General features: G+C 42.7%; 1 protein-coding gene across 7 annotated transcripts in view; it reads right to left on the bottom strand.

The window, feature by feature from the left end:
• LOC110526163 (kinesin-like protein KIFC3) overlaps window positions 1–26,815 on the bottom strand; it is a 71,844-nt gene that overhangs the window by 34,909 nt on the left and 10,120 nt on the right. For 2 of the 7 annotated variants that reach the window (XM_090238203.1, XM_090238204.1), the window contains exon 1: window positions 6,005–7,706. The exons of 3 other annotated variants lie outside the window; for them this stretch is intronic. In XM_090238203.1, coding sequence (XP_090094329.1) covers window positions 6,005–6,394 — 390 coding nt within the window. In that variant the 5' untranslated portion in view covers window positions 6,395–7,706. Of the gene's footprint in view, window positions 1–1,381; window positions 1,719–6,004; window positions 7,707–26,815 lie in introns of those variants that run through there. 2 more of the 7 variants (XM_021606831.3, XM_090238207.1) reach the window with 1 other exon arrangement.

Genomic DNA, 26,815 nt, shown 5'->3' with positions numbered 1-26,815 from the left:
TGTGGTTAGGGTTAAGGTTAGGTTAAAAATCTGATTTTATGACTTTGTGGCAGTGCCAGCTAAGTGACCACTCTGCAAGAGCTGCCTCCAGAACAATATTCACAACAAAAAATAGCAGGCACTATAGAAAATTTAAGGAAAACCCCACCCAAAAACGATCTTTTGGTATTTATTTCATTAGTCCATTGTTGATATAGTCACAAAATGTTTTGCATGTCAGCAATCAAGTTTTCAAGAAACTGTATCGTATTGGCTGTAGTCTTGAAAACTTGATTTCTGACATGCCAAACATTTTGGGACTATATCAACAATGGACTAGTGAAATGCATACCAATAGATAGTTTGAGACTTACTGTATGTTAAAGGAATATCCACCCAAAAACTCTCTCAAGCACAAGCCCACATGCTTGTGAGTAGCCAGCTAATCTATTTGCTTGCTAACAAGGTAGAGCAGTTGAACTGCTATGAATACACCTTCCTGTCCGTCTCCAACTGTTTGAACAACATAGCCTGTTCACTATGTTTAGATGTTGAAATCAAGTGGCCTACCTGGATAAGAAGATGCCCGTTTCTTAGATTGAGAACGAGTTGCCAATTCCTTATATAAATGAGTATTTTTTATGTTCATTGCACATTTATAAAACAAACTAGATAGCTAACACATAACAGTCTGTAGCTAAAATGCTGTTGGTGGACAAGGAGATAGCCTGAGACCGAAAGGATAGACAGACAGCATAGACACAGCGTGCCAGACAGGATAGACACAGCGTGCCAGACAGGATAGACACAGCGTGCCAGACAGAGCGAGGGCAGGACTCTGACAGAAAGAATCTGCTTCCTGTTATAATGAGCACATCACAGAACCCTTACTTACAGGGTTCAATTCCCCCCTCTCTCTTCCGCGCTCATCCCCCTCCTCCCACTAAACTGGGTCAAATCATTCAGTGGTAGCTCAGCTCAGCCACCATGCGTCAAGTGTCAGAAACTGTCTGCTCAAAATCACACAGCTCTGGGAGGTTCAGGGCTGTTTTTACACAGACATGAATCTGAATAAATCAATGCATCAGAATACGGTTGAGATTAATTCATCAGCACGACATCATATAAACTGGGATTACTAGGTATGGGTAAAACCTTAACAAAGACAGTGGGAAAAGGAGAGAATCCTACCATACAGGGACAATCAGTCAACAGAGAAACACTATAACTGCCCTTTCTTTCCTTCTCCTGCAGTTATTCTATCGCTTTTTATTTCTCTCCATCTAACCCGAGTGGCTACCTCTGATACCTCACTCAACATGTCCCCCCCCCCCCCCCCTCCCTCCCTTTCTCCATTTCTCACCCCCCCATTCCTTTTCCTTAAAATCGGTAGGATACTCACCTTCCTCCCTGCAGTCTCTGTGTCCTGATCATCCCTGCATCGCTGTAGAGACCATCTTTACGCGGCAGAAACACACACACTCACCAATCAACACACCCTCACGGCTCACTGTCACTAGCCAGCCCCCCTTCTCTAACACACACACTCTCTCTCTTTCTCTCTGTTCCTTAGTAACATCAGAATTGGAGCCACCCTCATTCTTCCCCCTCCAGTCCCCTCCCTTTAATATATATACACATATATACTTTTTTTTCCCCATCGCTCGCTCTGCAGTGGAGGAATAAATATTTTAGCTACAAATGAAGCGTGGCTCTTCTGAGTTCTCCTCCCCCTGCTTGCAATATGTAACAGAACTGTGTGTGTGCAAATATGAATTTATGAAACACTGTCTCCATACATAATTTATTACTTAAAAGGCAAATGGCTCTCGTAACATGCCATACACTTGTTCCTAAACCATACAGTATACATAATTGTACACTGCAATATGCACACACAAAGAACATATGGTCTCCTATGGCTGCCACCGCTCAAATGTGTATTTACCCAAACAAGTAGTGCTGTAAATCACACCGTGTGAGCGCTGCTTCACTGACAATTCACCAGCACTCAAGCCAGAGTCCCTCCCCACTCACTAGAGGCTGCTGGGTAATGGAGTCCTGGTCAGGTCTGTGTGACTACTCATACTGAGGGAAACTGAGAAAAAGGCTTGTGTGTGTATACAGTTGAAGTCGGAGGTTTACATACACTTAGGTTGGAGTCATTAAAACTAATTTTTCAACCACTCCACAAATTTCGTGTTAACAAACTATAGTTTTGGCAAGTCGGTTAGGACATCTACTTTGATAATGACAAGTAATTTTGCCAACAATTGTTTACAGACAGTTTATTTTACTGTATCACAATTCCAGTGGGTCAGAAGTTTACATACACTAAGTTGACTGTGCCTTTAAAATGCTTGGAAAATTCCTGAAAATTATGTAATGGCTTTAGAAGCTTCTGACAGACTAATTGACATCATTTGAGTCAATTGGAGGTGTACCTGTGGATGTATTTCAAGGCCTACCTTCAAACTCAGTGCATCTTTACTTGACATCATGGGAAAATCAAAAGAAATCAGCCAAGACCTCAGATAAAAAAATTGTAGACCTCCACAAGTCTGGTTCATCCTTGGGAGCATTTTCCAAACGCCTTAAGGTACCACGTTCATCTGTACAAACAATAGTACGCAAGTAAACACCATGGGACCACGCAGCCGTCATACCGCTCAGGAAGGAGAAGCGTTCTGTCTCCTAGAGTTGAACGTACTTTGGTGCGAAAAGTGCAAATCAATCCCAGAACAACAGCAAAAGGATCTTGTGAAGATGCTGGAGGAAACAGGTGCAAAAGTATCTATATCCACAGTAAATAGAGTCCTATATATAACCTGAAAGGCCGCTCAGCAAGGAAAAAGCCACTACTCCAAAACCACCATAAAAAAAAGCCAGACTACGGTTTGCAACTGCACATGGGGACAAAGATCGTAATTTTTGGAGAAATGTCTTCTGGTCTGATGAAACAAAAATATAACTATTTGGCCATAATGACCATCGTTATGTTTGGAGGAAAAAGGGGGAGGCTTGCAAGCCGAATAACACCATCCCAACCGTGAAGCACGGGGGTGGCAGCATCATGTTGTGGGGGTGCTTTGCTGCAGGAGGAACTGGTGCACTTCACAAAATAGATTGCATCATGAGGATGGAAAATTATGTGGATATATTGAAGCAACACCTCAAGACAGTCAGGAAGTTAAAGCTTGGTCGCAAATGGGTCTTCCAAATGGACAATGACCCCAAGCACACTTCCAAAGCTGTGGCAAAATGGCTTAAGGATAACAAAGTCAAGGTAGTGGAGCGGCCATCACAAAGCCCTGACCTCAATCCGATAGAAAATTTGTGGGCAGAACTGAAAATGTGTGTGAGTGCAAAGAGACATACAAACCTGTCTCAGTTACACCACCTCTGACAGGAGGGATGGGCCAAAATTCACCCAACGTATTGTGGGAAGGCTACCCAAAACGTTTGAACCAAGTTAAACAATTTAAAGGCAATGCTACCAAATACTAATTGAGTGTATGTACCACTGGGAATGTGATGAAAGAAATAAAAGCTGAAATAAATCCCTCTACTATTATTCGGACATTTCACAATCTTAAAATAAAGTGGTGATCCTAACTGACCTAAGACTGGGAATTTTTTACTAGGATTAAATGTCAGGAATTGTGCAAAACTGAGTTGAAATGTAATTTGGCTAAGGTGCATGTAAACTTCCGACTTCAACTGCATATACAGAGAAACTAGCAGACACACACAGAAGGTGTTCTCAGGGTAGTCACTGTTCCTCAGGGAATTATAGATGAAACACACTACACCCTGGCTCAGGTACCCCGGCTTCATGAGCTACGAGAGCACAACGGTAAGACGTGAACACATCTCCAGGGAATTATTCTAGCGTTATCATAACACTATCAAGTTCCTGGTGTAGTTTGTCCTTTACTAATTAATCATGTGGCAGATGTTGAATGTAGAGGACATCAGATGAGTGACCATGAGAGGACAGCACAGTGACCATGCTCCCTCTGAAATACCTTAGCGTTCCCTCAAAGTCTTAGTTGCGTAACCAAAGCGTTGTTTAGGGATTTACAGGGACAAATGTCAAAGGAGGGTGATTCAGAGACGCCCTCCCTATGACCAGGAGGAATGGGGTTAGGGTTGTGAGAGAATGGGTGGGGTGAGGAAAAGGTAGGTCTGTGCAGTATACAGTATTTTACAATATACCAGTATTGATACACAGTATTGTGTTTTTACTTTACCTTCTATAACGTATTTGAATGTTTGGTTTGTTAAAGGTGATACGCCATTTTTACAGTTTACTTTGCTTCTTCATCCCTGTTTGAACTCTCTCTACATGCTGCTTTTCACACAGACCTAACCCTGCACTGTCACTAAAGGAGCACATTTGTTGTTCCTCGACCACGAGACACTTCAAGGTCAATGCAGCACATCAAATTACATTTTATTGGTCACATTTACGTGTTCAGCAGATGTTATTGCGGGTGTAAGCAAAATGCTTGCCTGCAAAGTTTCCTAAGAGCTAGAAGCGAGGGGGGGGGGGGTGAAGTGGAATTGAACAGTATAAAACAATCAGAACGGAGAAAGACCCATTTAAAATCACTTAGAATGTATGTGTTGCCACCCTAGGGTCACACACTATTCATAAAGAAAATACATAATTTATTATTAAAAAACATAAAATACTGTCAAACCATCCATTGTTTTCTTTTACCGTGATACGAAATGTGTCATTGGGCCGACAGCCAGAATCACAGCATTGTGAGGGATTAAAGCCCACTTTATCCCAAACACACAGAGCAGAGATAGTGAGGCTGTCCTCAGATTAACAACATGGTTACATAAATGATGATCTGAATCCGTTTCCCCGGAATGCAGGGACACTCCGGCCCACTTTAGCATCAGCACGCATTCTGCCATTACTCATTTCTCATACCACCAATAGATATAGTCAGCAGGTAAGGAGGGGATTTGACTGGGCTTGGGGGGAGATGGGTGAAAATAAGAAAGACAGGAGGGGGGAAAAACTTTTAAAAGAATAAGGGACGCTGTCCGAGGGAGGGAAAAGGAGAGAGATGGAGAACAGGAAAATCTATTTGGCTATACAAACCCAAGTGAGCGGTAGGGAGCTAGGAATGGGCGATGGTCATCACATTACTCACTAATGTGAACCTCAAGGTAATCAATGGTGAACTGCCAAGGTCCATAATCACCCACAAACAACCACACACATTCCTTCAATAGCCCAGAAAGGTTAAGACTGCTGGAGCAGCGCTTAGATTATCTCTCCAACTTGCTCACACAAGCACATAATTACTTAAATACTAAACCAACATGGTGCTGCATCTCATTAAAAAGGATTTCAACATAATCTTTCAAATTCTTGGCCAATTTCATGATATCCAATTGGTGCTGCAACTCCCGTATGGACTGGGGAGAGGCAAAGGTCAAGAGCCATGCTTCCTCTGAAATATGACCCCGCCAAGCAGCGCTGCATCTTGACACACTGCTCGCTTAATCCGGAAGCCAGCCACACCAATGTGTTGAAGGAAACACTGTATAACTAACTGGTGACCGTGTCAGCGTGCATGTGCCCGGCCAGCCATAGGAGTCGCTAGAGAGCGATGGGACAAGGACATCCCAGCCGGCCAAACCCTCCCTTAACCCGGACAACGCTGGGCCAATTGTGCTCAGTCTCATGGATCTCCTTGTTGCAGCTGGCTGCGGCACAGCCCTGGATCGGACCCGGGTCTGTAGTGACGCCTCAAGCACTAAGATGCAGTGCATTAGACCGCTGCGCCACTCGGGAGGCCCCAAACCTTGGACTTCTGTACCACAATATTTATGATTGGTACTTCATTAATGAGATTGGTGCCTTATCCGTGTCTGTAATCCCATGCCAGTCTCAAACATACCTGTGCCTACATGCTGGTTTGCACATGTAGGTGCTCTCCCCTCCCTCCTGTTCTGTTTAGCATCCCCTCCCTCTATCCCCATCTTCCCCTCCTCTCACCTGCAATCGTTTTCTGCTGTCTGGCACATTCTCCAGGCTGCCTTCTCCGCATCCCAGCCTGCCCTGGCTGCAGCGCAACTCCCCGTCACCTCTATGTTTGCCTGTGAAGTTGCAGCCTGCAGCCTTCCTGTCTACAACAGGAGCCCTCTGCCTCTTATCCTGAGAGAGGGCTACAGTCATCCCGCTCTCCTTCTCCCTTGGCCACACACCCTCTCCAAGACCTCCAGGCCCGGGGTCCCTTGACCTGCCTCCCTCCCCTAGTGGAGGGGCCTTGTCCCCAGGCAGGGTGGCCCCATCTCTAGCCTCTTTATCGCCGGGCTCCAGGGCCTTGTGTCGGCTCTTAAAGAGGCTGTGGATACTCAGTACCACCAGAGTGCACAGCACGTACATGATCCCGTCCGTCCGTGGAGACGGGCAGGTTGGTTCGCTCCGTTCTCACCCAAACAAAGTCCCCCTTGTTTGAATGGGACAGGAACTGTTGAAGTTCCACAGGTTGTTATGATAGCTTATAAGCTGTTATGGAGGGGTTCCATGGTTGAGGTCTAGGTGTGAATGGCAGTCAGAGCTCCAGGCGTATCTTCTGTGGTCTGGTCATAGTTGTCATCAGTTGGAGAGCTGAAGACTGAGTGCGAGAGATGGCAACAAGTGTATCCACAGCGAGAACAGTTCCAAAGTTCTATCCTGGACTGTAGTGTCTGTACTGTGCAATCTGTACTGCAGCCAAGTTCAAAGACGAAAAGACTACAAATATCCAGTCTACTCTCCTCTTTTACGGTATTCACCACAATACACAACGCCGGTGCTCTTCAGAGGGCGAGAGAGGTTCCAGTAGGGAGTCTCACTTTCTCTCCTCTGTGTGTGTGTGTGTGTGTTGATCCCCTGGACAATGGCAGTGCCCTAAAGCTCATCAACTGTCCGATAATCCCCAAGTCTGTTCTCTGGTCAGCAGACACAGACGGACGAGAGGCGAGTGAGTGTGATCCTCAGATAAACACGGTCACACACACACGCCTGCTTTAATATCTCACCTGTGTCACCTCTGTCCCTGTGCCTCTACTAGTCCCTCCCACAGAACTACACACACCCCACCTTTACAGTTCCTCAGAACAATAAGGTTTTGGACTCTGTCCTGTAGTAAAGGCAATTGCTGTCCCTCTGCCAAGCCGGTGGAGCTCAGGTAACCCAAACCTCTAGGAGCAGACGGCTGGCTAAGTACCTCCAGGTAACTACAGACACACCACGTCCATCAACCATACACAGAAACTAGTAGATATTAAATCTACACCCAAGCAGATAACTCACTAAACCTTCACACACACACAAACCCTAAACCGTTGCAAACTTCGAACAGTGTAGGAATGTCTCGGATGTTGATTCATCCTCCTCTGCCCTGCTAATTTATGTTTACAGTCCAGTCCAGGATGGTGTAAAGAAGTTTCAGTGATTAACAGGTCCAAAGTAATGCCTCTCCCCTTTCCCTCTTCCTGCTGCAAACAGCCGGGGGACTGTCCAGTCCTCCCTGAAAAGTCCCTGGACAGAGAGAGGGGCGATATCTACACCCCTTCACTTGTTCAGTCACTCTCCATCTCCCGCTCCACTCATGCAGAGTTTACGGTCCTATCATGTGCGGTTCTGCAACTCTCCAGAAAGAGAGAGAGAGAAAGTATCTTCATCCACTCTCGCTCTCACCCTCCCTTCCTGTGTTCTGTCCATCTGTCGCTGCGGGATAAGCACTGGAATGGGACAGAGCCGGCCATGCGCTGGTGATGTAACACATAATACACTATTGATATGGATGCATCTAAAAAAGCAAAACCAACGCGGAGTGCGGAAAGAGTAAAACATTATTTTTTTAAAGCTTCCCACCTTCGTCCGTTAGGAGTTCCACCATATCAATTCAAACGGATCTCTGGGCTCTGAGGGGCGACCTCGTTAGTTGGTTTCCTGTATGCCTGACTGTCTTCCTGGTACGTGACAACCCTGCACAGTAACGCCATGACAACCGTGCAGCTATGGAACCAGGCCACAATGGGAACTGACAGTGTCGATCACGTCGGTTGAATCGTGATGAGAGGTCCACGGCAGTCAGCGAGGTCACTTTGTGCCCAGCGGTCCTGGTCATTCACAGTTCTGGTTCATTGTTCTGTGACATACTGTAAACATGGAGTGATTCTCTAGTCTAATTTGGTCCTATGGGGCCAAAAGTGAAGTCCACCGCTTGAGTGGTCACTTTTAGGATCCTAACGAAGGGGACGGGAAGGGACAGTGCACACACACACTTGGGGAGGGGACCCCAGATCGGAGGCTGGCTAGGATGAGCTACTACACACAATGAATAAGACACTATGACTGAATGAATCCCAAACTGCTCAGACCAGTGACCCAAACTAGTTGTGACCCACCAAGTCATCGTGGTCTCAGGGTAAACTATTTTCTGTTTGTAAATCCGTTACACTCCATTTAGTATGATACATTATGTTACGTCACATTATACGTCTTTCTCTGAGACAAGGTTGCTTGTCATAATATAACAAAGGAGGATTATGGGGAGAATTTGTGTTGGTGGTTAGGGGAACTAAAAGGACAAATGTCAGGGAAATGTACATAGCAGGTTAGCTGAATTGGGTTAAGAATAAGGGTTAGCTAAAATGTTAGTTGTCCCGGACGCGTCCTCTCAACTTCTGGATTGCTAGACCGACCCATTCGCCCCGACCAAATAGGAATTAGACCAAATATTATGCCAAAATGTGTTCCAACAGACCATTTGGGTAACACAATCTACCCACACCCTTTTGGCCCAAATTACCAGCACTATCGTGGGACTCAAAATGGCACTTTCAGCGACCCATGACAATACATGGCACGTGACAAGCCAGCTGAGCAACCACAGGAAGTGACCCGATTAGCAAAAACAGAATGGTTAAGAATTTCACCACTACTTTTATTTATTTATTTATTTCACCTTTATTTAACCAGGTAGGCAAGTTGAGAACAAGTTCTCATTTACAATTGCGACCTGGCCAAGATAAAGCAAAGCAGTTCGACACGAACAACACAGAGTTACACATGGAGTAAAAACAAACAGTCAATAGTACAGTAGAAAAATGAGTCTATATACAATGTGAGCAAATGAGGTGAGATAAGGGAGGTAGAGGCAAAAAAGGACATGGTGGCAAAGTAAATACAATATAGCTAGTAAAAAAATTAAAAACAAAAATAAACACTGGAATGGTAGATTTGCAGTGGAAGAATGTGCAAAGTAGAGAAAAATAATGGGGTGCAAAGGAGCAAAATAAATAAATAAATACAGTAGGGGAAGATTATAGATGGTTTGGGCTAAATTATAGATGGGTTATGTACAGGTGCAGTAATCTGTGAGCTGCTCTAACAGCTGGTGCTTAAAGCTAGTTAGGGGGATAAGTGTTTCCAGTTTCAGAGATTTCTGCAGTTCGTTCCAGTCATTGGTAGCAGAGAACGGCCAAAGTAAGAATTGGTTTTGGGGGTGACCAGAGAGATATACCTGCTGGAGCGCGTGCTACAGGTGGGTGCTGCTATTGTGACCAGCGAGGTGAGAGAAGGGGGGACTTTACCTAGCCGGGTCTTGAAGATGACCTGGAGCCAGTGGGTTTGGCGACGAGTATGAAGCAAGGGCGTACAGGTCGCAGTGGTGGGTAGTATATGGGGCTTTGGTGACAAAACGGATGGCACTGTGATAGACTGCATCCAGTTTATTGAGTAGGGTATTGGAGGCTATTTTGTAAATGATCGGTAGGATGGTCAGTTTTACAAGGGCATGTTTGGCAGCATGAGTGAAGGAGGCTTTGTTGCGAAATAGGAAGCCAATTCTAGATATAACTTTGGATTGGAGATGTTTGATGCGAGTCTGGAAGGAGAGTTTACAGTCTAACCAGACACCTAGGTATTTGTAGTTATTCTAAGACAGAACCGTATTCTAAGACAGAACCGTCCAGAGTAGATGTTGGACGGGCGGGCAGGTGCAGGCAGCGATCGGTTGAAGAGCATGCATTTAGTTTTACTTGTATTTAAGAGCAATTGGAGGCCACGGAAGGAGAGTTGTATGGCATTGAAGCTCGTCTGGAGGGTTGTTAACACAGAGTCCAAAGAAGGGCCAGAAGTATACAGAATGGTGTCGTCTGCGTAGAGGTGGATCAGAGACTCACCAGCAGCAAGAGCGACATCATTGATGTATACAGAGAAGAGAGACGGTCCAAGAATTGAACCCTGTGGCACCCCTATAGAGACTGCCAGAGGCCCGGACAACAGGCCCTCCGATTTGACACACTGAACTCTTATCAGAGAAAGTTAGTGAACCAGGCGATGCAATCATTTGAGAAACCAAGGCTATCGAGTCTGCCGATGAGGATGTGGTGATTGGCAGAGTCGAAAGCCTTGGCCAGGTCAATGAATACGGCTGCACAGTATTGTTTATCGATGGCGGTTAAGATATCGTTTAGAACCTTGAGCGTGGCTGAGGCGCAGCCATGACTAGCTCCGAAACCAGATTGCATAGCGGAGAAGGTATGGTGGGATTCGAAATGGTCGGTAATCTGTTTGTTGACTTGGCTTTCGAAGACCTTAGAAAGGCAGGGTAGGATATATATAGGTCTGTAGCAGTTTGGGTCAAGAGTGTCACCCCCCCTTTGAAGAGGGGGATGACCGCAGCTGCTTTCCAATCTTTGGGAATCTCAGACGACACAAAAGAGAGGTTGAACAGGCTAGTAATAGGGGTGGCAACAATTTCGGCACATACTTTTAGACAGATTGTCTAGCCCGGCTGATTTGTAGGGGTCCAGATTATGCAGCTCTTTCAGAACATCAGCTGACTGGATTTGGGAGAAGGAGAAATGGGGAAGGCTTGGGCCAGTTGCTGTGGGATGTGCGGTGCTGTTGACCGGGGTAGGAGTAGCCAGGTGGAAAGCATGGCCAGCCGTAGAAAAATGCTTATTGAAATTCTCAATCATAGTGGATTTATCGGTAGTGACAGTGTTTCCTATCCTCAGTGCAGTGGGCAGCTGGGAGGAGGTGTTCTTATTCTCCAAGGACTTTACAGTGTCCCAGAACTTTTTTGAGTTAGTGTTGCAGGAAGCAAATTACTGCTTGAAAAAGCTAGCCTTGGCTTTTCTAACTGCCTGTGTGTATTGGTTTCAAGCTTCCCTGAAAAGTTGCATATCACGGGGGCTGTTCGATGCTAATGCAGAACGCCATAGGATGTTTTTGTGTTGGTTAAGGGCAGTCAGGTCTGGAGAGAACCAGGGGCTATACCTGTTCCTGGTTCTAAATGTCTTGAATGGGGCATGCTTATTTAAGATGGTGAGGAAGGCATTTAAAAAAAATAACCAGGCATCCTCTACTGACGGGATAAGGTCAATGTCCTTCCAGGATACCCCGGCCAAGTCGATTAGAAAGGCCTGCACGCTGAAGTGTTTTAGGGAGAGTTTGACAATGATGAGTGGAGGTCGTTTGACCGCTGACCCATTACAGATGCAGGCAATGAGGCAGTGATCGCTGAGATCTTGGTTGAAAAAAGCAGGTGTATTTAGAGGGCAAGTTGGTTAGGATGATATCTATAAGGGTGCAGTGTGCAGTGGTGTTAAGCATGTTCCAGTTTAGGTCGCGTAGCAGCACGAGCTCTGAAGATAGATGGGGGCAATCAGTTCACATATGGTGTCCAGAGCACAGCTGGGGGCAGAGGGTGGTCTATAGCAGGTGGCAACAGTGAGACTTGTTTTTAGAGAGGTGGATTTTTTGAAGTAGAAGTTCAAATTGTTTGGGTACAGACCTGGACAGTAGGACAGAACTCTGCAGGCTCTCTCTGCAGTAGATTGCAACACAGCCCCCTTTGGCCGTTCTATCTTGTCTGAAAATTCGGCTAGAACATCCGGGTTGGCAGAGTGTGCTAAAGCAGTGAATAAAACAAGCTTAGGGAGGAGGCTTCTAATGTTAACATGCATTAAACCAAGGCTATTACGGTTACAGAAGTCATCAAAAGAGAGCGCCTCTGGAATAGGAGTGGAGCTAGGCACTGCAGGGCCTGGATTAACCTCTATCTCACCAGAGGAACAGAGGAGGAGTAGGATAAGGGTACGACTAAAAGCTATGAGAATTGGTAATTTAGAACGTCAGGAACAGAGAGTAAAAGGAGGTTTCTGGGGGCGATAAAATAGCTTCAAGGTATAATGTACAGACAAAGGTATGGTAGGATGTGAATACAGTGGAGGTAAACCTAGGTATTGAGTGATGAGAGAGATATTGTCTCTAGAAACATCATTGAAACCTGGTGATGTCATCGCGTTGGTGGTGGAACTGAAAGGTTGGATAAGGTATAATTGTTAGGGCTAGAGGCTCTACAGTGAAATAAACCAATAAACACTAACCAGAACAGCAATGGACAAGGCATATATATTGACATTAAGGAGAGGCATGCTTTGTCGAGTGATCATAAGGGTCCAGTTAGTAGTGAGGTTGGTTGGGGGTAACGGCGATTCAGACAGCTAGCCGGGCCATCGGTAGCAAGCTAGCGTATGACGGTGTTCGGTTTTTAGCCACTTTGTGCGTATCCGTTAGTAGATTAGTGGGGTTCCGTGTGGTAGAGGGGATCAATCCAATTGGCAAAATAGATATAGTAATAGTGACCCAAGAAAAATAGAGACCTATTCAGATAGCAGCCGATAAGACAGCTAACGATTAGCGGGCCGCAGATAGCCGTTCAGGTAACGTTGCGGAGGAGCCAGTTGGATAACTCCCTCGTGCAGATAACGGTCGGTAGTATAGTCGTGAAGGCCCGGTGGTAAAACGGGTCCGGATAGGTGATTGTAGCCCAGGAGTGGTTGATGGAACTCTTCAGCTGACTAGCTCCGTAATAATTTAAGTTTGCTCCGGGACCGACATAAGCCAATAGTCACACGGATAGCAGCTAGCTAGCTGCGAGATCCAGGTGTAAATGTTCAGAGCTTTCGGTTGAAATCCGGAGATATGGAGAGAAAAATAGGTCCGGTATATTCTGGTCTGAGTCGCGTTGTACAAAACTGGCGATAGCTTTTCGAGTTAAAGGATGATGATGACCATCAACCGTGTTTGGCTAAATACTAACGTTAGCCAGTAAACTGGCTAGCTCCTGGCTAGCTTCTATTGTGGATTTCAGATTTGAGGTAAATGATACTTGAATTTTTTTTTTAATTGGTGAGGTGGGTTGCAGGAGAGTGTTTTGATTGAGTTTTTGGAAAAAATTATATATATATAAAAGATATGCTATGCGAAGAAAGATGTAAATATATATACACGGGACATGACAAAATGAGGACAAAGGACGTCTGACTGCTATGCCATCTTGGACATAAGACCTTAAGACCACTTAAGACCTGTACCATAAGGCAGTATAGAATAGACCTTTCTACGCCACAGACAGTAAACCCTTACAACCAACAGAGTAAGGGAAGGCCAGAGAGACTAGTAAACAAGGTCTGAGGTTCAATAGCAGATTAAGTGGCTGATAAGTTTGAATCAAACCATAAAAGGTGATAAGGCATGGGTCAGATCAGATTTGTTTCCTGTGTATTAGTGGTTTCCAGTGTTATAGTGGTTACAGTGGTTTGGGCGGCAGAAAGCCTAGTGGTTAAGAGTGTTGGGTCAGTAACCGAAAGGTTGCTAGATCGAATCCCCGAACTGACAAGGTAAAAATCTGTCGTTCTGCCCCTGAACAAGGCAGTTAACCCACTGTTCCTAGGCCATCATTGTAAATAAGAATTTGTTCTTAACTGACTTGCCTAGTTAAATAAAGGTTAAATAAAATAAAATTCAAGAACCATAATCTCATTACAGAGACAAGTCTACATTAGAGACAAGTCAAAACAATTACAGTGCCTTGCGAAAGTATTCGGCCCCCTTGAACTTTGCGACCTTTTGCCACATTTCAGGCTTCAAACATAAAGATATAAAACTGTATTTTTTTGTGAAGAATCAACAACAAGTGGGACACAATCATGAAGTGGAACAACATTTATTGGATATTTCAAACTTTTTTAACAGATCAAAAAATGAAAAATTGGGCGTGCAAAATTATTCAGCCCCTTTACTTTCAGTGCAACAAACTCTCTCCAGAAGTTCAGTGAGGATCTCTGAATGATCCAATGTTGACCTAAATGACTAATGATGATAAATACAATCCACCTGTGTGTAATCAAGTCTCCGTATAAATGCACCTGCACTGTGATGGTCTCAGAGGTCCGTTAAAAGCGCAGAGAGCATCATGAAGAACAAGGAACACACAGGCAGGTCCGAGATACTGTTGTGAAGAAGTTTAAAGCCGGATTTGGATACAAAAAAGATTTCCCAAGCTTTAAACATCCCAAGGAGCACTGTGCAAGCGATAATATTGAAATGGAAGGAGTATCAGACCACTGCAAATCTACCAAGACCTGGCCGTCCCTCTAAACTTTCAGCTCATACAAGGAGAAGACTGATCAGAGATGCAGCCAAGAGGCCCATGATCACTCTGGATGAACTGCAGAGATCTACAGCTGAGGTGGGAGACTCTGTCCATAGGACAACAATCAGTCGTATATTGCACAAATCTGGCCTTTATGGAAGAGTGGCAAGAAGAAAGCCATTTCTTAAAGATATCCATTAAAAGTGTTGTTTAAAGTTTGCCACAAGCCACCTGGGAGACACACCAAACATGTGGAAGAAGGTGATCTGGTCAGATGAAACCAAAATTGAACTTTTTGGCAACAATGCAAAACGTTATGTTTGGCGTAAAAGCAACACAGCTGAACACACCATCCCCACTGTCAAACATGGTGGTGGCAGCATCATGGTTTGGGCCTGCTTTTCTTCAGCAGGGACAGGGAAGATGGTTAAAATTGATGGGAAGATGGATGGAGCCAAATACAGGACCATTCTGGAAGAAAACCTGATGGAGTCTGCAAAAGACCTGAGACTGGGACGGAGATTTGTCTTCCAACAAAACAATGATCCAAAACATAAAGTAAAATCTACAATGGAATGGTTCAAAAATAAACATATCCAGGTGTTAGAATGGCCAAGTCAAAGTCCAGACCTGAATCCAATCGAGAATCTGTGGAAAGAACTGAAAACTGCTGTTCACAAATGCTCTCCATCCAACCTCACTGAGCTCGAGCTGTTTTGCAAGGAGGAATGGGAAAAAATGTCAGTCTCTCGATGTGCAAAACTGATAGAGACATACCCCAAGCGACTTACAGCTGTAATCGCAGCAAAAGGTGGCGCTAGAAAGTATTAACTTAAGGGGGCTGAATAATTTTGCACGCCCAATTTTTCAGTTTTTGATTTGTTAAAAAAGTTTGAAATATCCAATAAATGTCGTTCCACTTCATGATTGTGTCCCACTTGTTGTTGATTCTTCACAAAAAAATACAGTTTTATATCTTTATGTTTGAAGCCTGAAATGTGGCAAAAGGTCGCAAAGTTCAAGGGGGCCGAATACTTTCGCAAGGCACTGTACAGTGGGACACATGGTGTGGTGTTACAGAGTCAACCAGGAAGTCAAAACATTTTGCTTGGCCTAGAAGTAAGTGAGAATGTGTATGAAAGAGAGAATGTGCTAAAGTGTGAGAATGTGCAAACCTGTGTGTGTGTGTGTGCACGCGCGTGCGTGCAGGAGATCTCAGGTGTGTGAGTTGGTCTCACTTTAAGTAGCTTAGACCCCCTGGATTTGTCTTTCAGACTATTTTGTGCCTAATAGAAATTAATAGTAAATAATGTAGTGCCGTTTGAGTCACTATTATTGTAAATAAGAATAGAATATGTTTCTAAGCAGTTTGTAAATGTGGGTGCTACCATGATTACGGTAGTCCTGAATGAATCGTGAATAATGATGAGTGAGAAAGTTAGACGCACAAATATCATTCACACAAATTTGTCACTTCAAGCACAAATGTATGATACTTTGACTAAAACTATGACTTTTTGACTTAAATCATTGTGCAACACGGGTAAGCTCTGGCCGTCATCTTTCAGCTTGAAAAAGTGGATTTCTACTGGTGTGGGCGTTTAAGCAGCTTACAGGAGAAAATGTGCCACACTTCACTTTATGGCTTTAGGTAAAGGCTTTAACTCGGTCACCCCACACCCAAATATGGTATTCGAGGCCGTCTGAAATAGGGCTGGGCATATTCGAATAGCTGAACAGACGTTAGTATTTGATTACTTGTGAGTATTCATTTAAAAAAATAATAATAAGTATGTCTATTTTAACAATGAAAATACTTTTTCTAAATACAATAAACATATCCATGTGACATTGTTACTTACAAGGATATAACCATGTCATTACAAATACTTAATTTAATAAAACAAACTTTTGAATGTAGTTTTTATGACACGCACCCCTTAAAATGACCGGTAGCCTTCTTTCTGTAGCTTGTTTTTGTCAGCCAATCAAAGCAGCACCACAGTCAAAGGCTCAATGTGTAACAAAAAGTGAGAGTTCACTAATGCAATGCAAAATGGAATTACAAGTTAGCTGAGTTAAATGAGAAAGAATAGGCTACAACGAGCAACCAACAGGTAGGATGTTGTTTATCAATCCCTGAATGGGGTTGGGGAGAAAGCACAGCATGTAGCCTGCAAATTAGCTTAGGTAATTAGCTAGTTTCTCTAGGCTACTCCAGTCAAGACAGGCACTGTTATATGGGATGATAAATAACATTGTGGCTGCTACAAGTTAGCTAGTCTTGGCTGTAGCTGAGTTGGCTTTCTTCCTCACATCCGCTCCACTCCCAGCTCCTACACACCAACCCCACCCATTGCTCCAGCAATAGAGCACAGGGTCTCTACCTCGCGCAGCAGTGCTCAGGTTAAAAACTGTGCAATAAAATAAACTGGATATCCAAAAACATTTCATGATACTATTTGAATAGTGACATTATGATAACACTGATCCATCCCTAGTCTGAGTCAAAGAGAGGGGAGGAGGGGGAGTCAGGGAGAAAGAAAGAACGTGGGGGGAGGATGTGAGAGAAACAGGCAGTGCGCAGTCGGCAGAAAGCCTCAATCTTAACTCTTGGACTAGCCCACAATGCACTACACACGCCCTTTTCATCTTTCTCAACTGGGCTATTTCAGAGCTAAATTACAGTGACACAGCAGGGAGGGACAGGCACACACACGCTTAATAACAGGTTAGAGGGTGGACCATCCCTGCCAGTGTGGCCAACACACCACTGATGTCACGCCACTAAAGATGAGGTTTGAGAGGAAGACGATGGGTGGAGAGGCAGCTAGACAGCCAGAGGGTGGAGAGAGAGAAAAGGGACAGAGGGAGGCTGTTGAGAAACAGTGAAGGGGGAAAAAGGGCTAGGGAGTGTGACAGAGAGGAAAGAAGAGTGCCAAAATCCCACAAGAGAGAACCCTGAGGTTCTGCCTCCTCCCCCTCTTCCGGTCTCTGTGCTCCGTCCCTGGTTGGCCTGTAACATGTTTCACTCTCAACCCGTTACAGCACATGGTTCGACCTTACAGACAAACAGGCGTGTGGAAAACCAACTTGCCCTTGCAGCCTTTTTCAACATATGTGACACACTTGTTCCTTCCTCTCATGGCTGTTCACATGCCAAGACAACTCCCACTCAAACAAACTGGTGATTAACGCACACAGGCCAGACTTAACTGCATATACTGTAGGTCTACACCATGAGCTCATGGCCAGAGGGGACTATGTGAACAACAACTGCAAAGCAGCACTGAGTGGCACACGAAACAGGGAATATATCAATCTCCAAGGTTTGTCTGGGCATCTACCATGGTAACAGTCAGGCTCACGAGATACTCACAAACTACATATTTCTGACTGACACACACACGGACATGGCTTAGTGCTGAGAGAGGGACCTTGGGCTGTTGGGTAGGGACTGTGTGACTAGCACCCATTGTCTCCCTCTCCTCCCTGCTGCTGCGACCACCACAGAACATCATGTGAAAAGCCATGAGAGGAAGGAACAAGTGTGTTTATCGAGCCGTCAGTGCTGCTGAAGCTGCAACATAATTACATCCATTTCTGACTGAAAAGTAATGTTACCGAAATCCCTTGTTTGTTTAGGAAAAACATTCCCTATTCCCTCAACAAAAATGCTCTCTTTACGTGAAATGTATGCATCAAATGCACGTGACCAATAGGGCCTGACCTGTAGCCTTTCATAATCGCATCAATAAATAAGTTATAACCAACTCAGAAAATCAAAACACATTGACAGAAACATTTATGCAGAGGACATGACAAATCAACTCCAAAACAAGGGAATGTTTACTGGTTGCTCAGGAGGTAAATGGGGAAGTCAGATGCGTGGAATAAATTTGACTAGTTGTAGAAAATACTGGAGATCAAGAAAAAGAAGGTAAGAAGCAAGCGCTGCATGCATATTATGTCTGTAATCTAACAGCACCTGTTTGGCAATCACATTTTAGAACCATGTAAATAGGGTTGCAAAGGGTAAGACTCCATCAAATCATCAGCGCTCCCTCCATTTCAATTCGAGGTGAAAATGATGAATCAGACACCTTATCGATAGCAACAGATCATAGTCCTTCTGGAATCAGGTTTTTTTGACTCAATGGAGGAACATAGTCAAATAAATGCTGATGAACGTCTTGCTCGAGCTGTGTATGCAACTGGTTCAACTCTGATGCTCATAGGCAATGAGTATTGGAATAGATTTCTGACTGTTCTTCGCCCAGCATACACCCCTCCAACCAGACATGATTTATCTACTAAATTAGCTGGATGCAGAGTTCAACATAGTTTAAGTGAAGGTCAAGCAAATCATAGAGAAAGCAGACTGTATTGCAATCACCTCTGATATGTGATCAAATGTTTGTGGGCAAGGAATAATTAACTACATCTCCACCCCTCAACCAGTGTTCTTCAAGAGCACAGACAAGACACACTGGTCTCTACATTGCAGATGAGCTGAAGGCAGTCAATGACCTTGTACCACAGAAGGTATTTGCACTTATGACAGACAAAGCCGTGAACATGAAGGCTGCTTGGTCTAGTGGAGGAGCCATACCCACACAGCACACCCATTGGCTGTGCTGCTCATGCATTGAATCTGCTCCTCAAGGACATCATGGTACTGAAAACAATGGATACACTCTACAAGCGAGCCAAGGAAATGGTTAGGTATGTGAAGGGCCATCAAGTTGTAGCAGCAATCTATCTCACCAAGCAAAGTGAGAAGAATAAAGGTATCACATTGAAGCTGCCCAGCAACACCCGTTGGGGGTGGAGTTGTCATCATGTTTGACAGTCTACTGGAGGGGAGGAGTCTCTCCAAGAAATGGCCATATCACAGTCTGCCGATATGCACAGCCCCATCAAGATGATCCTCCTGGATGATGTATTTTGGGAGAGAGTGGTAAGCAGCCTGAAACTCTTGAAACCTATAGCAGTAGCCATTGCACGGATTGAGGGAGACAATGCCATCCTGTCTGATGTTCAGACTCTGCTTGCAGATGTAAGAGTTGCCTCGTCACTGTTGACGTTGAGACTGGTGTTTTGCGGGTACTATTTAATGAAGCTGCCAGTTAAGGACTTGTGAGGCTTCTGTTTCTCAAACTAGACACTCTAATGCACTTGTCCTCTTGATCAGTTGTGCACCGAGGCCTCCCACTCCTCTTTCTATTCTGGTTAGAGCCAGTTTGCGCTGTTCTGTGAAGGGAGTAGTACACATCAGTGTACGAGATCCAGTTTCTTGGCAATTTCTCACATGGAACAGCCTTCATTTCTCAGAACAAGAATAGACTGATGAGTTTCAGAAGAATGGTCTTTTGTCTGGCCATTTTGAGCCTGTATTCAAACCCACAAATGCTGATGCTCCAGCTACTCAACTAATCTAAAAGGCAGACAGTTTTATTGCTTCTTTAATAAGGACAACAGTTTTCAGCTGTGCTAACATAATTGCAAAAGGCTTTTCTAGTGATCAATTAGCCTTTCAAAATGATCAACTTGGATTAGCTAACACAATGTGCCATTGGAACACAGGAGTGATGGTTGCTGATAAATGGGCCTCCGTACACCTATGTAGATATCCATTAAATATTTTTTTTAAGCAGTTTCCAGCCATAAGTAATTTACAACAATAATGTCTACACTTTATTTCTGATCAATTTAATCTTATTTTAAATGGACAAATAAATGTGTTTTTCTTTCAAAAACAAGGACATTTCTAAGTGACCCTAAACTTTTGAACGATAGTGTACATACAGTACCAGTCAAGTTTGGACAAACCTACTCATTCAAGGGTTTTTCTTTCTTTATTTTGACTATTTTCTACATTGTATAATAATTGTGAAGACATCAACACTAATGAAATAACACATGGAATCATGTAGTAACCAACAAAGTGATACATCTAAATAGTTTTTAATATTTGAGATTCTTCAAAGTAGCCACCTTTGACAGCTTTGCACACTCTTGACATTCTGTCAACCAGCTTCACCTGGAATGCTTTTCAAACAGTCTTGAAGGAGTTCCCACATATGCTGAGCACTTGTTGGCTGCTTTTCCTTCACTCTGCGGTCCATCTCATCCCAAACCATCTCAATGAAGTGAAATAAAAGATCCCAGAAATGTTTTATACAGAAAAAAAGCTTATTTCTCTAAAATGTTATGCACAAATTTGTTTACATCCCTGCTAGTGAGCATTTCTCCATTGCCAAAACAATCCATCCTTCTGACAAGTGTGGCATACCAAGAAGCGGATTAAACAGTGTGATCGTTACACAGGTGCACCTTGTGCTGGGGACAATAAAAGGCCAGTCTAAAATGTGCAGTTTTGTCACAACAGATGTCTCATGTTCAGGGAGTGTGCAATTGGAATGCTAACTGCAGGAATGTCGACCTGAGAATTTAAGATAAAGCTCCTTTTCTCACACATTTCAAAACAGAGATAGCTCAAAAACAAAGAATAAATAATTAGAACTTATTTTTATGAGCACAAGCTCTTCTTTAACTTCTTATGGCTGCAGGGGCAGTATTGAGTAGCTTGGACGAAAGGTGCCCAGAGTCAACGGCCTGCTCCTCAGTCCCAGTTGCTAATATATGCATATTATTAGTAGTATTGGATAAAAAAAAACTCTAAAGTTTCTAAAACTGTTTGAATGATGTCTGTGAGTATAACAGAACTCATATGCAGGCAAACACCTGAGAAGAAACCCAAACAGGAAGTGGAAAATCTGAGGTTGGTCGATTTTCAAACCAGCCCCTATTGAATACACAGTGGGATATGGATAAAGTTGCACTTCCGAGGGCTTCCACTAGATGTCAACTGTCTTTAAAAACTTTAATGAGGCTTCTACTGTGTTGTGGAGCCGGATGGGAGCTGTTTGAGTCAGTGGTCTGGCAGAGAGCCAGGTTCTGGTCACACGCATTACACATGATAGCGACCTGCGTTCCATGGCTTCTCTACAGACATAGGAATTCTCCGGTTGGAACTTTAGTGAAGATTTATGATAACATCCTAAAGATTGATTCTATACTTAGTTTGACAAGTTTCTTCGACCTGTAATATAACTTTCTGAAGTTTTCGTCCGACGTTCAGATGGACCTGCACGAGCGTTTGGATTTGTGTGCTAAACGCGCTAACAAAAGTAGCTACTTGGACATAAAAAATTGACATTATTGAACAAATCAAGCATTTATTGTGGAACTAGGATTCCTGCATTCTGATGAAGATCATCAAAGGTAAGGGAATATTTATAATGTGATTTCTGATTTGTTGACTCCAACATGGCAGATCATTTTATTAATTTTCTGAGCGCCGTCACAGATTATTACTTAGTTTGCTTTTTCCGTAAAGTTTTTTTGAAATCTGACACAGCGGTTGCATTAAGGAGAGGTATATCTATATTTCCATGTCTAACAATTGTATTTATCGACATTTATAATGAGTATTTCTGTAAAATGATGTGGCTCTCTGCAATATCACCGGATGTTTTTGGAACTAGTGAACGTAACGCGCCAATGTATACTGAGGTTTTTGTATATTAACTTTATCAAACAAAACATACATGTATTGTGTAACATGAAGTCCTATGAGTGTTATCTGATGAAGATCAAAGGTTAGTGATTCATTTTCTCTCTATTTGTGCTTTTGGTGACTCCTCTCTTTGGCTGAAAAAATGGCTGGGTTTTTCTGTGAGTTGGTGGTCACCTAACAATTGTTTGTGGTGCTTTCGCTGTAAAGCCTATTTGAAATTGGGCACTGTGGTGGGATTAACAACAAGATTACTTTTAAAACAGTATAAAATACATGTATGTTTGAGGAATTTTAATTATGAGATTTCTGTTTTGAATTTGGCGCCCTGCACTTTCACTGTTGTCATATCATCCCGTTAACGGGATTGCAGCCCTAAGTTTTAATATGACACCACATTCATCTCAATAAGAAAAACTAAGTCTTCCATTGTGTAAAGACACTCACTATCAAAAACAATTAAAAAACCCTAGAATATTTAAATTGTAGTACACTTGCCTAAATTATTCAATGTACCAAGTATAACATTATAGTTCTAAATATTATTTACATATAATTAATACAAATATTATCCAAAATGTGACCAATGGACAATATTCAGAAAGTATTTTAAAACCCACAAAGTAGGCTATTTGATTAACAACGATTCTTACTTCTGTAATAACTATTCAGCGACTATTTAAAAAATGTAGATAACCTCAATTAAATTTAGTACAGACTAGGTCTGACAAAATGTAGAAAGAGTAGCCTACTTTGACAATTGAGTAAATTGGATTTGGTGTTAAACACCAATCTGAAGAAAGTAAAAAAAAAATAGACTGCTACCACTTTTAATAACAACTCCTAAACCCCTGGAACTGTACACTTTAGACCCAGACTCTGTGGTACAAGAGTGAATGGTGGGACTCCATGGAAATGTAGGCTCCCTCTCGGCTGTGCTTTCACTCTGCTTCCTCCTCTTCATGTTCCCTCGCTCCATTTCTATCCCTCCTATCTCTAAACTCCTCTTCCTCCCTGCTGCTGAGCCCCGACTCTCCACATCAATTCCCTCGCTTTTACTGACCTTGAGGAACAGACTAACAGAGAGAGAGAGAGCAACAAATAGGATACAATTGTGGTCAGGAACATCATCCCTCTCACTCGCTCTCTTTATGTCAACCATACACACACTCTTCCTAATAGTTACTTATTTTCCATAATAAATTGTGTGTTACACACCTCCAATTCCACCCCACACAGTATCATCATGATGCTATAGAGCACTTACAATCAAAATAACTTTATGAAGCCCTTAGTTAGTAACCAGATTGTTTCCCAGTTCATGTTGTGCATATGTATGCCAGACTGATGGATAACCAGACAGGATAGAGCACACAAAAAGACGTTCATGAATAGATGGATCATATTCTAACCAAAAAGGCTATATACGGTAGAGGTCGAGCGATTATGATTTTTCAACGCCGATACAGATTATTGGATGACCAAAAAAAAGCCGATACAGATTTTTAAATTTAAAAAAAAAATATATATATATATATATATATATATATATATATATATATATATATATATATATATATATATATATATATATATATATATATATATATATATATATATCTCAATTTAAAAAATAATAAATGTAAAAAAAAATAATAAAAAAAAATAAATAAAAAAAAAAAAAATCGGCCATTTTTATTTATATATTTATTTGTAATAATGACAATTACAACAATACTGAATGAACAATGAACGCTATTTTAACTTAATATAATACAGAAATAAAATCTATTTGTTCTCAAATAAATAATGAAACATGCTCAATTTGGTTTAAATAATGCAAAAAGTGTTGGAGAAGAAAGTAAGTGCAATATGTGCCATGTAAAAAAGCTAACATTTAAGTTCCTTGCTCAGAACTTATGAAAGCTGGTGGTTCAATATTCCCAGTTAAGAAGTTTAAGAAGTTATTTTTGTAGTTATTATAGGAATTATGACGCGTCGACTATTTCTCTCTAAACCATTTGAATTTCATATACCTTTGACTATTGGATGTTCTAATAGGCACTTTAGTATTGCCAGCCTAATCTCAGGAGTTGAAAGGCTTGAAGTCATAAACAGCGCATTGCAAAGAGCTGCTGGTGAATGCAGTAAAGTTTGAATGAATGCTGCCTCCTACGACCGCTCAGTCAGACTGCTCTATCAAATCATAGACCTAATTATAATAAACACAGTAATATGAGCCTTTGGTCATTAATATGGTCAAATCCGGAAACTATCATTTTGAAAACAAAACGTTTATTCTTTCAGTGAAATACACGGTTCTACACGGTTCTGTATTTTATGGAATGGGTGGCAACCCTAAGTCTAAATAATCCTGTTACACTGCACAACCTTCAATGTTATGTCATAACGATGTACATTTCAAATTAGTTTGCGACGAGCCAGACGGCCCAAACTGCTGCATATACCCCGACTCTGCGTGCAATGAATGCAAGAGAAGTGAACATTTCCCTAGCTAATATTGCCAGCTAACATGAATTTATTTTAACTAAATGTGCAGGTTTAAAAATATATACTTGTGTATTGATTTTAAGAAAGGAATTGATGTGTATGGTTAGGTACATTCGTGCAGCGATGGCGCTTTTTTCGCAAATGCGCTTTTGTTAAATCATCCCCAATTTGGTGAAGTAGACTGAGTCAATGATAAATTAACATTGATTATATGCAACGCAGGACAAGCTAGTTAACCTAGTAATATCATCAGTGATTATGTGAAGATTGATTGTTTTTTATGAGATAAGTTTAATGCTAGCTAGCAACTGTCAGCCGGCCACACAGTTTCCTCATGGAATGCAATGTAATCGGCGTCCGAAAATGCAGATTGTTATGAAAACTTTAAAATCGGTCAACCTTTAACAGTACACACTTCAAGCACCAAGGTCAGGATACTTTTCACAGATGGTAAGAAGTCAAAGTATGTACCAACAGTTTACAGATTCAACACAACTATTGTTTATTTATTTAGGTTGTTGAAAGTAAAATATTACAAAGATGACACTGTGCAATTTAGCCAAACAGGTTTAGAATAATTCTTCATCTATTTTGATGGGGATAGTTAGCTGGTTGTCTTTATAGGGAGGGAGTGAGTCGATCAAGTGACAGCATCACAAGCGAAGCACAATGTGGCCCCCCAACTCTTGTTTTCTTGCCTGACAGACTAACTACAAATGTTGCCAATGTTAGCTGATAAGTTATGAAACTGGGACAGTTTCCAAATTAATTGCATCGGTGGAAACAGGTTAGCTGGCTATGTAAACTAATATCACTACAACTCAATAACATATGAGCTCCACTGAGCGGGCATCTACCTTAACACTACAGCTAAGCTGTCAGATAATAGGAAAACAAAACGATGTACAGTGCACTCAGAAAGTATTCAGACCCCTTCCCAACATTGTTTTTAAGTTACAGTTATTTTAAAATTGATTTTATTTTTTTCTCATCAATCTACACACAATATCCCATAATGACAAATGCAAATGTATTAAAATAAAAAACAGAAATACCTTATATACATAAGTATTCAGACCGTTTGCTATGATACTCAATTGAGCTCAGGTGCATCGTTTCCATTGATCATCCTTCAGATGTTTTACAACTTGATTGGTGTCCACCTGTGGTAAATTCAATTGATTGGACATGATTTGGAAAGGCACACACCTGTCTATATAAGGTCCCACAGTTGACAGTGCATGTCAGAGCAAAAACCAAGACATGAGGTCGAAGGAATTGTCCGTAGAGCTCCGAGACAGGATTGTGTTGAGGCACAGAACTGGGGAATATAACCAAAAATGTTCTGCGGCATTGAAGGTCCCCAAGAACACAGTGGCCATTCTTAAATGAAAGAAGTTTGGAACCACCAAGACTCTTCCTAGAGCTGGCCACCCAGGCCAAACTAAGCAATCGGGGAAGAATGGCCTTGGTCAGGGAGGTGATCAAGAACCCAATGGCCACTCTGACAGAGCTTCAGAGTTCCTCTGTGGAGATGGGAGAACCTTCCAGAAGAACAACCATCTCTGCAGAACTCCACCAATCAAGCCTTTATGGTAGACTGGCCAGATGGAAGCCACTCCTCAGTAAAAGGAACATGACAGTCCGTGTGGAGTTTGCCAAACGGCATCTAAAGGACTCTGACCATGAAAAACAAGATTGAACTCTTTGGCCTGAATGCTAAACGAAACCTGGCACCATCCCTACTGTGAAGCATGGTGGTGGCAGCATCATCCCTACTGTGAAGCAAGGTGGTGGCAGCATCATACTGTGGGGATGTTTTTCAGCGACAGGGAGACTAGTTAGGATCGAGGCAAAGATGAACGGAGCAAAGTACAGAGATCCTTGCTGAAAACCTGCTCCAGAGCACTCAGGACCTTAGACTGGGGCGAAGGGTCACCTTCCAACAGGACAATGACCCTAAGCACACAGCCAACACAACGCAGGATGGCTTCGGGACAAGTCTCTGAATATCCTGGTGTGGCCCAGCCACAGCCCGGACTTGAACCCGATCTAACATCTCTGGAGAGACCTGAAAATAGCTGTGCAGCAACACTCCCCATCCAACCTGACAGAGCTTGAGAGGATCTGCAGAGAACAATGGGAGAAACTCCCCAAACACAGGTGTGCCAAACTTGTATCATACCAAAGAAGACATAAGGCTGTAATTGCTGCCAAAGAAGCTTCAACAATGTACTGAGTAAAGGGTCTGAATTCTTATTGTAAATGTGATATT

This window comes from Oncorhynchus mykiss, chromosome 6 (assembly GCF_057628025.1).
Source record: "Oncorhynchus mykiss isolate SJ-2025 chromosome 6, ASM5762802v1, whole genome shotgun sequence".
Taxonomy (NCBI): domain Eukaryota; kingdom Metazoa; phylum Chordata; class Actinopteri; order Salmoniformes; family Salmonidae; genus Oncorhynchus; species Oncorhynchus mykiss.
Note: the sequence above shows the minus strand (reverse complement) of the source record. Positions and strands in the feature narration are given on the sequence as shown.